At 38.9% G+C, this 18,540-nt stretch overlaps 1 protein-coding gene across 2 annotated transcripts; it reads right to left on the bottom strand.

Moving 5' to 3' along the window:
* Positions 1-28: 28 nt before the first annotated feature.
* Positions 29-18,538, bottom strand: MAT1A (methionine adenosyltransferase 1A). Of its 2 annotated transcripts, XM_056351023.1 has the most exons (10): positions 18,218-18,532; positions 15,429-15,467; positions 10,855-10,932; positions 9,878-10,000; positions 8,069-8,181; positions 6,371-6,514; positions 5,488-5,706; positions 2,351-2,533; positions 1,716-1,849; positions 29-1,075 (listed from the first exon to the last, which is right to left on the bottom strand). In XM_056351023.1, the coding sequence occupies exons 1-10, from the start codon at positions 18,309-18,311 to the stop codon at positions 973-975; spliced, it is 1,230 nt and encodes a 409-aa protein (XP_056206998.1). In that variant the 5' UTR covers positions 18,312-18,532; the 3' UTR covers positions 29-972. The 2 variants fall into 2 exon arrangements, with proteins under 2 accessions (XP_056206998.1, XP_056206999.1); XM_056351024.1 differs by lacking the exon at positions 15,429-15,467 and having other exon boundaries at positions 18,218-18,538.
* Positions 18,539-18,540: the final 2 nt, after the last annotated feature.

Here is an 18,540-nt window from a genome sequence, read left to right as displayed (position 1 = left end):
CTTGCTGAGGCCAAGGTAGACATGGTAGTTACTTCTATGCTCTTTATTTTATTCCAAAACTACACCAAACCTAGAAAGCCATGCAATAAACCTAACACCTGGCAGCAAAAATTTTGAGAGAATGCTTTTCACCAAGTTTCTATTACACACAAGGACTAAATAGCAATCACATGTAGTGAAAGATAAATTCAGATCACAATTCCAAAATCTAATAAAATTCAGTTATGTTGGTAAACTAAAATCCTACAAGAGTATAAAAGGCTGAGTTCAGATGGACCGTTTTCCTACAACATCAAAAACCAACTAGAAAAAGAGGCACCTTTACATACATGGTAGGAAAAAGCTTTTTATTCTATGATTGTTGTTTTATGGGGGAACAGGTAATTGAAACACAACAGTAACAGCACATACGCAGTGAAGGTGATTTAAATATTACATATATGTTAACATCTTCTATAAAAGAGGCTGAGATACAGTTATGTGGTGTTCAGCCTTCTCCCCTCAAAGCAACCCCCAGCTGTATGCAATGCTAACTCCAGTAAGGAAATTGGACCCCAGAATTTCCTGTTGTCTGATTAGAAGCAAGAGATCTGCTGATCTTTAGTCAGAGTTGGGAAAGTTGTCTTTGCTTTTGCCCATGAAAGGTTTGAGGTTCAGCCACTGGTTTGCGTACCTGAGTCATACTTCACCTTTATAAAAAGAACCAACAGAGCAGCAATAAAAAGTAAACTGTATTTTGTTTTCTTACGCTGATTAAAAAAACAGACTCTGTCCTTTATATCGTAGATGACGAAAGACACTGAGGGTTAAAAAAAAAAAATCAATTTCCAAGAAAATATCCTTTTCTTTCCTTCCATTTAAAATCTAAAATTCCTTTTCTTGAATGCAAAGCTGTCAAATTTTATTTTTGGAAGCATCCTCATCATTAATGGACTTCTCTTCCTTTTTGTTTTTAAAGGGTGACTGCTAGTGTCAAAACACAAGTTTTTTAGGCACCTCCCATGAGAATTCATTTCTTCCAAAGTGACCATAACATGCAGTCTTCTGGTAAATGGGCTTTTTTAGGTCCAAATCCCTGTGTGTGTAATAAAAAGAAGAGAAAAATATTCACATTGAGATATTTCATGATAATTACATTAAAATCCTGACACCGATACCTATTTCACATCCTTAGTTAAGCAAGCATATTCTGGATATATAAGCATACCAGCGAACTTCTCCAATGGAGAACCATAAAAATGACAACAAAACTTAAATGTGAAGTACTTTAGGGCTACAGGAGAAGTCTCTATTATTGAGAAGTACCAACTTTAAAGGGAGAAGATGAAATAACCTTCAATTCCTTTTGTAAAGCAAAACATATCTTTTTTTCACAGCAAAATAACTTAAAATTCTTGGAATACAAAAGTTGTTTTATTTTATTTGAATTCCACATACTATATAAGGCCAAATGTTGAAAGTATATGCTTCATATGAAACTTGAAAAGTACATTTGTTATCCTAAAAGATATGGCACACTGGTAGATCTGTAAAAAGTATCAACGGTGAAGTCTGACAGAATGACAGAATGAGGGAAAGTCTCTTTTGTACTGCATGGAACAATCTCATGTCAGTTCAAGAGGCTGACTCTTACATTGTAACATCTAATGGCTTTGTAAGAAACCGTTTCTAGGATGTCATCACCACGATGTTTTCCTTTTTATGTGTTTCTGTACCTGACAATGACTCCAGGCCGAAGATCAAAGTTTTTGTGCACGATGTCCAGCAGCTCTTTCTCTGTTTTTTGGGAAGTTCCGTAAGTGAACAGTGAAATGGACAGTGGATGAGCAACCCCAATGGCATAAGAAACCTATGGCAAAAAAGACACCATCGTTAGCAAATAAACACCACACCTCAAAGGGCAACAGTACGCCAAAGAAGAAAGCATTCATTCATGAATCATTTTAGGAAAACTAAGGCCTCTCCTCCACTTCCATACTTGCTCAATCTGTATCTCTAGAAAAAAGAGAAAACTTGGAAAATGCTGAGGTCTCAGCATAACTTTCTTCCCTGTTAACCAATCATCCCATGATCATTTCCATGACAGTACGCATCACAGGGCTGAGGGCTCACTAAAAGTCCAGAAAAACAGACCATAAAATGAAAGCTAAATGAAAAATTCCACCTTCAAGAAGCTGATAGGCTATTAGTGATATTGCAGTGGCCTTGAACCAAGCACATCAAGGTCTTCCTTCCTTCAACCCCAAGCCATCACCAAGACTGCTTCTACTACAATGTCTTGTATGATGTGTATTCAAAGCTGAAAAGGAAAAACCTTTCTGAGACAAGCCACATTCATAGCAAACCATACCTGCACCAGAACGCGGCGACAGAGCCCAGCTTTCACAAGAGACTTGGCCACCCAACGGGCCGCGTACGCAGCTGATCGGTCGACCTTCGTATAGTCTTTGCCAGAAAAGGCACCTCCTCCGTGGGCTCCCCAGCCACCGTAGGTATCCACAATGATCTTTCGACCAGTAACACCAGCATCACCCTGAATCAGTAAAAGAATTTGTCTGGTTTTGCAATCCATCTTATTGCAAGTCTCGTGCAAGGCTATGCCTCCTCCTGAAGACTACAACAACAGGTAAGTTCACCACATATGGATTGATGTGAGGTAGTGGAAGGAATGAACTTGTCTCACCGAGCCACAACAGTGGCTATAAATGTTCTTTAAAGCCAGATTTGTAAAACAAGCCATTCACAAACTGTGTTTGGTAATCAAGCAAACAGGCTTACACTCAGATAGCCAGAGCATGCTGCCTGTTTCAAAAGTCAATGTTCCAGGCAATATGGCAACTTTGGCTTTGAAGTGACCTATCTACCACATCCAAACTGAATACAGAATATTGCCAACAAGCTATGTGCTATAGAGGGACCACTGAGAGAGTTTACACTGTTAGAAAAAGAAATAAATAAAATCAGGCTTTGACATCTTTTGGCCAAAATCAGAAGTTGTGTGACTATTAAAGAGCAGATGTCTTTTTGTATTTACTATTGAAAGGTATGTCAGTGCTACCTTATGTACACCATTACACAGAGGCTGGCACCCAACACTTCCCGTACAATACCATTACAGAGACTGTCATGCAAATATGTCCTAAAAAACACATTTTCAACTCCAAAATATTTATAGTCTAATTTAAACTATACCCAACAGGTATGGAGTAGTAGGCAATTATACGTAATTGGGAAAGAAGGATTATTTCTTTCTAAGAACAGATACTTAGAGGTGAATATTCTAAAATATTAAATAAAGGATGCAGATAACCTTCTAACTGCCACACAGCTATCCTGATTGCTTCTCACAAGTACTTGATATTTTCATTTTATCTTGGTTAGATGATCACTACCTGGTTAACTGTCTGACCCCTCAATTTACTAAATGCTTAAGCTTTCTGATGTAAATGGAAACAAGTCAAATTTGAAATTCAGTCTCCACCTGTGCAGGCAAGTTTGGAATTCTTTGTCTACAGAATATCATGTCAGTAAAATTCAACCGCTGGAATGTTTGCATGGCAAACACAAGTGAGGAGTCAAAGTTTTTCTTAGAAAGACTGTGCACATACACAGAAGAAAACCTTTGGCACTGTTTGTTCCAATCTGCTAAGAAAGCAGTGAGGTGTAAGCCTGAATGGCAGATAGCTGACCTTGCCTAAAGGATCCTGTCCTCCTGGGATTCTCGCAAACCTTAATTTGTGATAGCACAGACAGTTGCACTAAGGACACCTGGTGTGCTAACAGAACTGCAGAACTGAGTGGGAGGAAGAGAAATGGACAGGTGAAAGGAAAAAAACCCAACCCCCCAACCCCACCCCCATCCCACTTTAAAGGTGCTGAAAGAGCACAAATGCATTTGTAAAGTGTGTGGAAGTCAGTTTTGCAATGACTGTAATGTTCTCACAATACCAGCGGGTGTTGCTGTTGGGAAAATGGTGACAGCAGCAAAATGACTAATTTTGCCACAGCCAGAATTCAAGGTACCACCAAGATCAAAAATGTAAGGTGAAAATCCCAAGCTAAATACACATGTCTCCCTTAGGTGAACTGAACTGGTGATTAAGACAGCCTTCTATAGCTAGAATTGTTAAAAATAAAACTGAGTAATACCCTCATGAAAAGTAATCAGAAAGTTCAAGATGTAAAAGACAAGGAAAGAAATAGTTATTTTCTGGTTGCTGCAATGCTATTGTAAATTGCGTAAGTGATGATAGCAGTTGTAAGGCCATGGACACACAGGGAGATTGACCCATACTAAGTAAACTTATCCCAGGTTTAAAAAGCTGCAAGCAGACACTGCAATGTGCCTGTGTTTGCATGTGCAAACACAAGCAATACAGTTCCACCACAAGTGTAGAAAAGGTATTCCCGGCTGGCTTACCAAACGTAATTACATTACATTTTTAAATGGGTGCAAATCGGTGCACACCTGAAAGTTTTCATATGTGTAGCCTTCTTTTTGTAAGTAGCTATGACGGCTGCATTGGTTCACTTGCTCCAAAGTTACAGTTCAAGTTTGCCTCTCCATTGTCCATAGTCTAGGATGTCAATGATACACAAAATTACAGCAATGCAACCGATTCAACTACCAACTACACAAAACCACATTTTTTTGTGTAATCATTATTATAACGATTGTTCTCAACACCTTCCAACTTGTTCCACTGCACTAACGTAAAAAAGTCACAGCACCTTCGGAATAATTCTGGCAAATTCCAGTAAATGAACTGGACCTAATTTCAGGAAGGAGCTTTGAAACTTTGCTGTGATAGTTCTGAAGGGAACTGAAGACTAAAACATTGGGAAAGATGAATTTGTTTTTGAAAACTAAATCTCAAAAGTCCTGCTCCTGCAGAGCGTGGAAGTTCTGCCTGACTTCTGTTGAGTGCAGGATCAAATTATATATCCCAGCTTCTGCATTGCCTAGATAAAGCAAAAGCAACATTTATTTTCCCACCAGGAGAAGCCTATCAGAGCAGACCAGCATCTTCAGCTCTCACTGGCGCCAGGCGGAACGTGAGACTACAGATCTGAAAACCAGGTTCACTGTAAGAGAAGAGTCTCTTGTCCGTATCTCTGTAAGGACCGCTCTCCATGAGAAAGGTCTGCGTGTCTCACTTGGTGCTGGGCTTGAGGGTGTGAGGAAAGCCAGAGCTGGGCTGTACATTCCACATGCAATGAAAGATTCAGCTCAACTTGCCTGCCTAGTGACAGGATGCATGACATACCCATGCCTCAGAGGTTACTTTGGCATACAGCACATGAAAACCTGGCTGCTTCTCCCATACATAACTGCAGTTTTATATCTATATCTATACATAACTGCACTAGGCAGCTTGCTTCTTACACCCTAGGACAGACATGCCAAAGAGCCGAACATTTCTTTAAAGACAGACACCCAATGACAAAGGCAAGCTGATAAAAGCCCCAAAATAATACAACACAAACCTGAGGCCCTCCAATAACAAAACGTCCACTAGGCTGAAGGTGATAAATAGTTTTCTCATCCAAGTATTTTGCAGGGACAACAGCTTGGATCACGCGATCCTTCAGGGTCCTGCGCATATTCTCCAGCGAAATGGTTTCATCATGCTGCACAGATATCACAATGGTGTGAACACGCACTGGGATGACTGCTCCATTCTCCTGGATGTACTGAACTGTGACCTGGATAGAACCAGGAGAAGGAGGAAGAAAAAGAACAAAGTTGCTATAAAACTTATTACTGGTCTACATCAAATGTCGTGCTGTGCTATTCTAAGAGGAAATTTATACCAAAATGTCAATGCTGACATTACAACAATTACTGCGCACATTGTTGCCAAGGTATGAGAAATGAAGCCTATTTTCTCATTCTTCATTTTTGCTGTGCTGAGAAAAAAAAAATAAAAAGACTCAATATGGACAATCTGATTTTCTATGTAATTGTCAAAAATGTTGTCTTTTGGTTGGGATTTCCAGTGAAACTCCCAAGCCTCAGAAATTTATATTCTCAGCATATCTTCAAAAAGGCCAACCCAAATCCCTACGTATAAAAAAATCCTTTGGATCTCCTGTCACCTTTTCAATGAAAACAGACCATTTAGGTCTGAAGGGTTAAATGTTTCTTCACCAGTAGGTGGTTCAGTGCTCCTAGCACTCTGATACAGGTTAACCACCTACCAACACTCAAGGAGACAGTATCGCAAGCAGTGGAAATGTGTTATCTGCTACTTGTACGTTATTCTGATACTCTGAACAACATCAATTGCTGTCTTTAAATATACTTAAGATTTATGGAAAGGAACAGTGTTAGCTTTCAACTATTTGGACTATCCATAGCAGTATTTACCTGTGTCTTAGAGTCAGGCCTCAGCCAAGGAAGTTCTCCATTACGCCTCAGCTCTGCTAACCTGGCATTCAGTTTATGAGCAAGAATAATTGTTAGAGGCATACATTCTTCTGTCTCATCTGTTGCATAACCAAACATCAAACCCTACAGGAGGAGAAGACATACTTCAATCACTGTTGAAAGCACTACAACCAAAGGCGGCGAGATTTCATCTGAAGCAAAGAGTAAACAGTACCCTCAGGTTTATTTTTTACTGTCTTACATTGCAGTGCAAGAAGCCTAAACTCAGATCAGGCTCCAACATGTTACGGTGTAATGAGAAACAAACCACATTCCTAGAATTTTTCACTGAAAGCCTGAAGGTTTACATGTTGAGCTGGAAACCTGGACAAAAATGGAGAAGTTTCTGTGAAAAAATCTGGTTCTTTCATAAAGAAAACCTCTCAACCTGTTGGAACAAAATAATTTCAGAACTATTCTGTCGTGGGAAAGGTGTTATAATTAGCTTGGAAACGCTGCAGAGGCTTTTATGTACAAGTACAGACACACTTTTACTGCAACTGGCATCTGAAATTTCAGGGGAATGGGATGTGAATGCTCCATGAAGGACATACCATTCAACAGTTTAAGGCACCTGCCTCAGATTTTCAATGCCACATGCTTCTAGTCACAGCTTCTACTGCTTTTCAGCCATGTTCCCTGCACCAGATTATCATTTGTTAAATAGCGTTAGCAGCATTTTCTTTCTTCTCATCCATTGTATGTTGTAATAAAAAAAAAAAAAAAAAAAAAAGACAGGAAGGTACTTTGATACCATTTGATACTTTTGAGGCCATCAAAATGCCAAATAAAGTCAGATATCTTTTCATCTTACGTAGTATTATGTCCCCATGACAGCATAAAAGCATTTTAATTTAGTCCTCAAGGGCTTTTTGAACAATATTAGCTTGGCTCCTAGACTCTGATATCTCCACTTATGATTCTCGACAGTATTGTTATAAACTAGATATTACTACTAATGACAACAACAGTAAATGTTAAACTCACTCATATTGGCATCAGTCAGATTATGGAGTTTTTATGGTAGCATCTTTCTCTTGGGAACATACCATAATTATCTACATGTGTTATTTAGCTCATAGAAATGCAGCTTGGACAGTCTTAATTATGTGGAACACCTATTACAATAGCTGCCTCTGGGAAATAAATGAGAACGAAAAGTACTCTGGTGTATTTGCCTTCATTGTACTAATGCTGAAGACAGTTGAAACAGCGCCTAATTTTTTGCTGTGTAAAATCTCAAGTGCTCAGTGAAAGTGAAAAAATCCTTTGTTTATTCCATCTTACAGGACAAGCCTGGCTGCAAGATGAATGGTCTAATGAATCTAAAGCTACTCAACAGAAACATGAAATACATATGCAAAAAACTTGCTAAGTTCTAAAGGACACATCCTCGGCTACTACAAACTGACAGAGCGTTCCTGACTTGCATGGAGTGCTATGACAAATACTGGGCAAAAGTCTGTCCTCTATGGATTTCTAACTGTTTTAATAAAAAATATGTTTGCTATTCTGGGGTAGCCAAGATGGAAACATGGAACTCTTCACATGGGTTTTGATTTAGAAAATAGGGCAATAAAATGGGATAAACTTTTTCCATTCAGACAGCTTTGATGGTTTTGATGTGGTTAGGTCTACCTGATCTCCGGCACCAACATCCTCTTCATTCCTGTGTAGATGAACACCCTGAGCAATATCAGGTGACTGCTGTTCGAGTGCCACTAAAACATTACAAGTCTTGTAGTCAAAGCCTATTTGGAGAAAAGAATAGCGGTAAATTAGCTTTTTCTGTCACAATTAAGTAACATGGAAAACCATATGACAAAATTTTCATTCTGAAGGGTACTGCATTCAGAACTCAAAACTTAACTTATTTTTAGGTTGTTGGGTTTGGGTGGGTTTTTTTTGTCAATACAACACTTGAAACCTTTTCTGGGAGGAGGTGGGGTATACAGGGTTGCCTTTATTGCTTGTTACTGCTTGTTTTCTCTTGCACTGGTACCCTGTGCCAAGCCAATTCAGATTATGAATTGTTAACTGCAGAAAAGTAGTCTCTAAAAGAAAGTAAATAATGAGCCTCTCCCAAATAAATAGTATTAAAAACCTCTACATAAATTCCTAGGCGCTGATGTTTTGAGCAGCTGAAGGCTCTGCGCTCTGATACATTATTTGTAAAGCAGCATCTAGACCTAAACCTCTTATGAGAGTTCATGCGAGAGCTACAGACAGAGGGGAAAAAAACCCCCAGATTCAAGTCTCCCAACATATTTGGAAGTGGGAATTTATTTACATTACTTTGAAAGACTAAAAGGAAGCTTTTAAAGAGAAATAGAAAGACTTAGAGAAGATTGTGGCAAAATTTTCCACCTGTTCCTAGGTGTATTAATAGTAACTTGCTACTCTCCAAATTCAGCCTTTCCTAGAACTGTAGTTACTGGCAGCTGCTGGCCAAACTCACGTTCAGCCAATACAACATCCATACACATCCATATGCATATGATCCACTTGGAGAATGCTCTTCACCCTCTTTCAAGTAGGCTATGTGGAAAAGAAAATTGTATTTCTGCGTGCAATTGTTTGTTTTAACTTTTTGTTTTACTTCTGCATAGAAATTGTTTTTTATGGGTCGTTGCATCTTCCTTTATAATTTTTGGCAGTTAGGATAAGAAGGAGATTTATGACCTACTACATTTGCCAGCATTTTCTGAAAGCACTGCTGTTACGTGACAGTAGAGGTAACTTGCAGATGTGCTCCTATAATATTCTCCCACCACAATTTCCCTGCAAATTCAATAGCAATTAAAGGCCTGCAGGAAAAAACTTTTTTTAACCAAATGCTCTTGAAAGATACACTTCACTGTAACAGTGGAATATTTGTAATGTATAAACAGATACATGGCAAACCAGAAAGTTTAATGTGTCTTTTTTTATCATTTGTACGTTACACAAACTGGATTTGGACTGCAGACTCCTCAGCGTAGGAGTTGTTCAGAGCTAAGTGAGTACCTTGCACAGTGAGAATCCGCTTTACGCCTGGGAATTCTAGGTGCTACCACAATACAAATATATAATGGTACAACAAAATTAACTAGGTTTCTCCTTCCCTCACTTTCACATCCAGATGCATCGATCGGCTCCCCAAATGGATAACTAAGATTAAAGTTCTCGCAGGTTTGAAGGAGTGGTAGGTTCTGTGGCTCGAGTTGCCGTTAAGTATCCTGGCCTAATACTACAGTTCAAAGTATATTCTGCCTAGTGCCTTTCAGTTTTTCTGCTTACTGGGACAAAGCCAAAAAGTGTATCACGTAGTGTCATGTAAGCAGCTTTGACAGAGGATATTCAGTTTTTATCAGGCTTGCTAAAGCCCGTGTATGGAAGTGGTGCCAGACTTGGGTTGCAGTTGCCTATCGCTTGCCCTTCAAGGATTTCATGAGTTTTTCCACCAACCTTTAGCTGAGTCATCATAGCCAATATGTCTAATTGCATCTCGGACAACTCGTTGATAATCCACAATAGCACGAGATGTGATCTCACCACAGAGCAACACCATTCCTGTCTTACATACTGTCTCTGAAATGAGAGATGAAAACAGGATTACAACAGCAGAATAACCCAGCCCACTAAGGCAAATAACTATGTTTGTGATGATAGTGATTTTGAGAGAACTACTAGCTGTATACAGTGTAAGTCCTTTCTACCCATATTTTTAGTATTATTAGCTCCTTCTACAACAAATTCTTTTCATATCCACTGTCTGCCTGACGGTAAGGAAAAGACCAATATGTCCAATTTACAAATGGGAAAGTCAAAACACTGAACCTGATTCAGCAATATGCACAGATTTTAGGGAAATACAGCACTAAGCCGCGATTTCTAAATCCACTTCGTCACTCTAAGATAGATACTGAGGCTAAATAAAACTCAGAAGGGATCAACTATTTGGAAAACTTGCCTCCAGTCCCAGGAGGAAGAATCTGAAGATGGGGTTTAGTTACCTAATACACGAACTGGGCTAAAAACCTGAGAGCTGATGGTACAACTCTTTCTGAAGAGATTTTTTTTCAAACCAGTAGTTATGGGCACTTGGACTGAAAAATTAATACCTTATTAAATACAGCAAATGAGCTTTTCAACAAAACATTCAAATATTCTTTTAAAAACCCACTGTAATGAAGCCAAATCTGTTTCTCCCAGGAAAATTCAGTCCACACACAAAATAAACTATCCTACCCTTCTACAGCCTGCTTAGGCTTTATCGAAACTTCGTTTCTTCTCATCTCTCCTTTACTTGAAGACTGTAATTCTTACTTAATTTTTTGAGAGCAAAATGAGTTAGCAAATGATAGCAGCATGTTCTCTGCAAACATCATTAAAAAAGAACGGTGACTGGGTGCTGACTTAAAGCAAAGCAGCAAAGAACTTACCACAAGCAACCTTGGCATTTGGGTCCTGCTTGAGATGGGCGTCTAGTACAGCATCGCTGATTTGATCACAGATTTTATCTGAAAGACATCAAAGTTGTGATTCAAAACCATAGCACTCAAATCAAAACATGGACTGTTTGTGTTTCTTTGAATGGGTAGGCATTTCAGCAAGGAATTCTTTTATTGCTTAGTACTGGAGTATTTAAAGTTAACTAAGTAGAAAAACATGGAACATCCTGCAATCAAAGTCAGTAGATGCAACGGGGAATTCATTTACTGCTGTAAACTAATACTGACTATAACTTTATCTGTAGTTTTCTGCACCTAAGTGTGAAACAAGTATGTTATGCATAGATTTACCTGAGAGGCCCGAGAGGCTAAGAGGCTTTATTCCCAGCCTTCTCCTTCGCCAACACCACGAGCCAATACAGCACACACTCCACATCAGCAGCATTCTAACAAGGTCATATTCCACCAGCAGCTTCCATCTCCCCAGCAGAAAGTTAGAATGCACTGGACCAGCACTGCTGGTAAAACCTGAGAAAGTGTTTAAACTAGTACAGATAATGCGCAGCTCAGAGTCAAGTGCCTGTTTCACCTTCGCTGCTTTTCACTGCTTCCTACTACCCTGCAATGCAAACCTCTCAATACTCACTGCAACCCGCCTAAGGCAGGGGGGCGAGCAGCACGTGCAGAAAGCAAGAAGGGGTCACCAAGCAGTTTGCCTGAGGTAAATCTTGAGTTTATCTTCAGTTACATCCCATATACAAAGGTTTCAGCTGAGGTTTACCATCATAATCTTTTCTCTTTTTCTATCTTTCTTTTCCTACCATTCTAATAAATAATGAATCTTTATCAAATAATGTAGCTAATCTAAAAGGCAGCACCCATAACAATGCCTTCCACATGAAAATGGTATCTTTTTCTCATATTTTGATTGTATTCTTGTTCAAAAAAGTGTAGTATTGCATACTATGTTTAGATGTTGCCACAACATGCTGTGTGGCAAAATAATCTCCTGCCTTGCCATTTGCAGCACCATGTGTTGGAAAGCAATGTTTTGTAACAGTATGTCATTAGAGACTTTATACATTTAAAACCTCAAGTCAAACTAGTTTCTCATTTATTTTCATGAGGATGGTGTACCTTTAGCTAAGAGAGACAAATCAGACTAGAGAACCAATGTGATCCTGACGCTCTTACCTCCCATATTAACCCCTTCAACACAAAAGACAACTAGCCAATGTAGGCTGCATTGGAAATGTCGGTCTTGCAAGAGCTGTGCGTGGATTATTAAATTGGGACAATTATTACCGAACAGGAATCAGACACCATTCTTGCAATTCAGTTAGAAGTCCAAATGAACCTTGTTTAGCAAGACTGGGGACAAAGGTAGCAGAAGTTATTAAAATGCATCTCTGCTTGCTCTCTTCAAAGTTTCCATTTTTATAAGGAAATATAGCCATATTTTCAAGCAGAAAATCCAAAACATATTAATGAATATATGTAATTTTTTTATTACCTGCATGGGACAACAAAGCAACTGGTATAGGATGACCTTCTTAGTGCAGGTTCAATGCCCTGCAGTAAACTCCTAGTGACTGGGACTGCTTGGTAGTCTTTATTTCAATGTCCAGAGTTTCTATGCCAGGAACAACCTCTATCCCTGTCCTTGCTCCACATGAAGCATGTCCCACCTGCATTAGATGCCAGTGTCCCATGTTCGTCTAAGTTCCCTATATGGCACATACAAGGGTATTATATGCCTTCTTTCCAAAACATTCAAGAAGAGTGCAGGCAATTCCATATGCCTAATTCATCCTCGTCTCTCCTCATGGCACCTACCTGGTACAAAGAACCTTATGCTGGTTTTGCATGCTGTGGTTGAAATTAATTTATAAACTAAAATTTTCATGAAATATCTTAAGGAAGCATTAGCCTTACTAGGTAGTGAAATCAATAAGTGAAGATTTAATAGGATGTTTTCATGGTTTTGGGTTTGGTTTTTTTTGCATGAACTGTATCATTAGTACCTACCGAATTTCAAGGATACTGGTAGATGGAAAGGCAGCTCTTTTGCTTCCCTCTCAGAGAAATAACACGGCAAACACTCACGAACAAAAAGCACAGTCCACATTTACAGAAGGGGAGAATTCATCTTACTAAACTGTTACTCCAAGAAGATCACGACAGAGAATCAGATTAACAGTCATCCATTGAAATTAAGTTATCTCCATACAATAGCATTAGTGAGACTGCTACAGAAATGTTAGATTCTGGTGGTGGTGTTCCAAAGGTGGCATTACAAAGCAGTGGGAAGGCTTAGGGCAGACTGACAAGAATGGCCCCAAATCAGAAAAGATTCATCTTACAAGATGAAATCAATCAAGCTCAATCTAGTTTTGAAAGCCTGAAGGAAAGGTGACCTACCAGAGGAAATCTCTATAGGCATTGGAATCACAGTCTCTAAGAACTCAAAAGTAATATGCTGAGAGAAAAGGTTTTGTCTGATGGACAATAATGTAACTACAGTTGATAGCTGAAAATTAGAGACACAGGTAAAGATTCAAAAATGAAAATCTTAAAAGGGTGAGAGCCATTGAAACCATTCATTTTGAGGTATGCAGGATTCCTTGTTCCTTCAAACCTCTAGATGAAAATTGGGTATCTTTTTAACAGGTATGAATGAATTTCAACCATCATCTACAAGCACGTTTAGAATTACTGCATGAAATATTATTACCCGAGTATGAACGTACGACCAGATTATATATCAAAGGTCCCTTCTGGTCTTTAAAATCTATGTGAGAATTTAATAAATTAAAATAATAAATTAGAATAATTCAATCTGCTATACCAATAGCACACTTTTAGATTAAAATAGGCTGAGACAAATCAGTTTGACAATTCGTGTTGTTGGTGCAACACCCAGCAGCTCTAGTGCAACTAGATCCGAATACAGCCACAGATATATCTATCCAGCCTGGAAAGAGAAATCTAGCTGAATGATTGGCTGAATAATGCATTAAATTAAAGGCATGCCTATTAGTAAAGGTCTCTGGTGTAAAATAAAACCAGGCATTCTATTTTTAGCAACGCTTAGCAGGCTTTGTGCACCCTTCATTCTGTTCTTTGAATTTCTCATCTCAAACGACACATTTCTTTTATTAGTTGCTAAATGTGATAAGATAGGTTTGTCCATTATTTCCTTCCTTTTTTTCATTCCTTCTTTTTTGGAAATGGGGAGAGTGTAATGGACAACTTGTAGTGAGGCTTTATCGTCTAAAAAAAAAAGATGTAATAGGTAAGAATTCAGTTCATGCATACCTTCATATAGCAAATTACTATCCAATAGGACAAATACTGCAAAAGGGATGTCCACGCTGAGGATTTCTTAACTGAGCAGGAAAGTATTAGATAACCACAAATTCTTTTCATTAAATCCAAACATCCCACAGACCCAGCCTTATGGCAGAGATGTCAATTAGCCGTAAAGCAGCTCTTGCTAACTATACAAGGAATGAATGAGTCTAGGGGAGCTGATGAGAAACCCTACTCAAATGGCCAGTTGTCAAATTACGAAGCAAAGGAAGCATTCAACAACAAAAGTGATCTCCAATAATTCGAAGGAACTTCACAGTTTTCCAGATAGCTATATGTAAGTTTGTTAGTTGAAGCTAGACTATGTAAGAGCCCAACACAAGCCACGACATCTGCAAGTTCTCAGGATCTCCCCAAGAATTCGGTTTCAGGGATTCACCTCACACACACACAGAAAAATCTTTGAACAGTAGTAACAACTGAAAATGTAATTCCAAAAAGCTCCACCCTTCGAAGTACAACAAACAGGTACAACCACACTCCTAGCTTTGATGGGGTAGTAAATATAATAACCACTGAAAACTTCAAAAGGTAAGGTTGGTTTTCTTAAAAACCTGTGATCATCAAAATAAAAATCAGTATTTTCAATGATACATTAATTATATCAACAGAAAAAATAATTTAAAACTAGAATATGAAATTATATTTTCTAAATACGATAAACTGAGCAATTCTGAGTTTTCTGGTAAAAAATTAAAACAGTGAAGAAATGCAGATACTTATCATAAGTACTTCATCAAAAAATTTTCCACCAAAAAATGTTTCACTAGAAAGCCTGAATAGCTGAATTGCGCTGGTTTACATTTTTCCTATTTAAAAGACTCTTGAGGAGTGCTAGGTGATAACGGCAGTAGTACTTCAATATTAACACTACACTGTTTAAATATCTTGTACATCTGTTCTCTTTGTTCAATACACCGTTTGCTGAAGTATTATGTATACTGTTAAGTATATATGAAGTTAGATATTGTTAAGTATATATAATGTTAGATATGAGACATGCAAGCATCAACTTGCTGGGAAGATCTGCATTTTCTGTTTGTTCAGTTGGGTTTTTTTTCTTTTGCGATTTTCTTCCGTGAATATCCAGAAGATAAACATATGTTTTTAATAAGGTTGAAAATCTAAATATCTGAGGGTGGTTTTGGCAGATGTTTTCTCTTATACCTTTAAAGAGATTCCTTGATACTTACTGGAAAACTGAATGACATTCTGTTTGCGGGCAATTCCACCTGAAGTCACACCAGATAGGAGAAGGAATTAATCCTAAGTGGTTTGGCACCTGTAAGACATTGTGGGTCAGAGAAACACACAATGCCTTTCAAAGCACAGTGAAACCATTGTGCACCATGGACAGACACTACTGGACAAAGCAAAATGGAGCAGTGACAACACTATCTAAAGAAAAAAAAAATACCAAACTTTCTCTCCCCATGCTGCTATCTACGTGCTTTTCTTATATTGAAATAAAGAAGTCATGTGTTAAGTCTTCAGAGAATTTGGAATTTACCCCACTAAATGCCACGATTAAAGACCTGGAAGGAAGTCCCAAATTTCACACCCAAGTGATTTTGGAGAATTTGGACTGAGAAGATGGGATAAACAGACTCTTCTACAATACCTGCACGTTAATTATTGCCAGCTACCACTTGCTTCTATGTAATCTGGGCTTCTTGGCAATACGCAGCTCTTAGGCATTGCACAGGTACATGGCTGCTCTCTGTATACCCAAATAAATGCGTATGTAATCGCTCCTGCTTTGTTTATTAAGAAGGAGGTCTCCCTTAAAGCATTCAATCCCCAGCTAACGTAATCAGAACGATTCACATTTCCACCAGACAAAGATCTGCTTCAGGATCTTTACTTCACATAATGCCCTCTGGCAAAACTGTACTATCACATACAGAAGAGAAATAATCAAGAACACACAAATTACCCGCTTGGTAGCAAAGAGAGGAACTCAAATCTCACCCTAAAATTCTAGTGCTACTGACAATGTCAGAAGCTCAGCTACAGCCTTGGCCCCATTTTAAGGAAACAGCCAAGATTTTCCCAGGTGATAAAACCTAATGGCATATATACACCTCTCATGTAAAACCGCAGACAGGGAAAGGGGGGGTTGCCTAGGATGTAAGGGTGAGCACTGCTGTCGGAAACCTGCTGTCTATTGCTGAGACCATTAAGACCTATTGCTGGGCTGTGTTCAGGAGCAAGAATTTGCAGGAGCACCCAGAGTTACTTACTGTCAATCTGACCTCCCCTGACCTGGAAAATCTGCATCTTTCCTTCATCATAAGCATCTGGGTTTTCAGTACCCTATGTGAAAACCTAGGCTGCTTAACGAAGTATGAGCATCACAGTCTTGAACACATCCGAGTAAATTCCAGCTTTCCACTCCCTCTACAACAAGCCTCTCAGGCGGCCACTCCGCATTTCCCCGCCCCAGAGATCTGGTACCCTCTGCCCACGGGAGGATGCACACGAATCTGACAAGTGATAACATCCTTTCCCAAAGGCCTGCCCAGTACTTCAGTGCAGGATGGAAATAATGTTCATGGGGCTTACAAGAAGGCCTGCTAAGGGCCAATAGAGTTTTTGGAGATAAAGAAGGGAATGTGAAGAAGAAGTAAAAAATAGGCCAAATTTTAAAACAGGAAACAAGACAAAGAGAGAATCAGTAAAGGAAGGAAACCAAGGGGCAAAGCTAAACCTGGGGACTCAGCTGAACTCCCCCTGTTCTGAGACTTATCTATTATTGACCCATGGGATTAACAATAATGATTAGAGGAGCATAAATTCTGACCTGTCATCTTTGGAAATACAATCATCCATTTAAAACTACCATATTGTAGAATGTCATTTTTCCTATGAAACTACACTGCGCTACAGACGCTGAATGTAATTATATAGAAATATGAGATGGGACCTATGTCCCAGGGACCGAATGGGGTTGTCATTTTCTGATTGTGTTACATCAGAAAGAACCCCAACTGGCTTAACCTGATGTAGCTGCCTTGACATTGACAGAGATGGACTCAATTGCATCAGCCATGGATTTGATGTGCAGTAATAAGTTAATATTATAGAAGAGTATCAGAATTATAGACACAAAATTCTCATTTGTGACCTTTTGATTCTCTGCTATGCCATTCCACCCATTTGTGATTTATTCACATAGCACAAGTACAGACCTGAAAAAGCCTTATTATAGCAAAAGGTGCAGCATGCCAAATTGGCTTTTAAAAATAAATACACTTTTCAGGACATCAAACAGTCTATTGTCCCCTGGCCTCATTTGGGGGGACACTTGCTGTTGACATAAGGTACATGTTTATGGCGGATGAACATTTGTTTTCAATAAAATCAAACTAAGCTCTGCTGACCATACAGAAAGTTTAGCAAATAACTGTCCACTATTTGCTTAAGCAATTCCATATATTGCATCAGATAATGGTATGGGGGGGTGGGAAATCAGCAACTTTGCCATGTACAGCTGCTGGGACCATTGATTTTTAAAGGCTTTAAAACAGCCTGCTTAGAGATATTCCTGTCGTGGGTGACAGTTTTAGAGCATAGCATATATGCAGGACAGTTTCACAAGGCTCCTAAAGATACGGAACTTGAGAAGCAAGCTATGCGTTCTTATCCATATGTGAAACTCGAGTCTATCAGAGAGATAGTACTGTCCCCACAGTAATACTGAAAGAAATTCACATGAAAAGAAAGAAGCAGCAACCATAAACCCTACTGCCCTCCTCAGTGTAACACACACCCAGCAAAAGTACGTAAACTCCCGCTGGAAGCACCCTAGGTATAGCGGTTCTATAGTCTATATGGACAAGGTCCAATAGAAATAAAGTAAAAAGCGCTCTGTTACAAATAACTTCCATAATAAGATTAATAGTAGATGAATTCAGGCTTTTACAACTTTTTAAATGAAAATATTATTCTTTTTAAACATTTGCCAGAGCTGGTTTCTTACCTGGATGTCCCTCTCCCACCGACTCCGATGTGAACATGAAAGCCCCTTCATCATCCAGCGTGTAATCGCATAAACCATCCACTGGCCCATTCATGACTGTGATGCTTTTCCTGATGGATTATTAGAAAGTGGTTGAAGAGTTCTAACTTTAGTGCCTTCTCTTAAAGGAGAAGGTTTTTTATCAGCACGACTATTGCTGTCTTCACTTATTACCTCTTACACTAACTTGAATTTCAGTGTGTGAAGTGAGCATGTGCTTGCACCTGTGTACACACGCAAGGAGTATGCATGTGCCTGAAGTCTGTATCCCTACCTAGCCTGAT

Source organism: Falco biarmicus, chromosome 9 (assembly GCF_023638135.1).
Source record: "Falco biarmicus isolate bFalBia1 chromosome 9, bFalBia1.pri, whole genome shotgun sequence".
Classification (NCBI taxonomy): Eukaryota; Metazoa; Chordata; class Aves; order Falconiformes; family Falconidae; genus Falco; species Falco biarmicus.
This window is presented reverse-complemented; position numbering and strand designations above follow the sequence as displayed.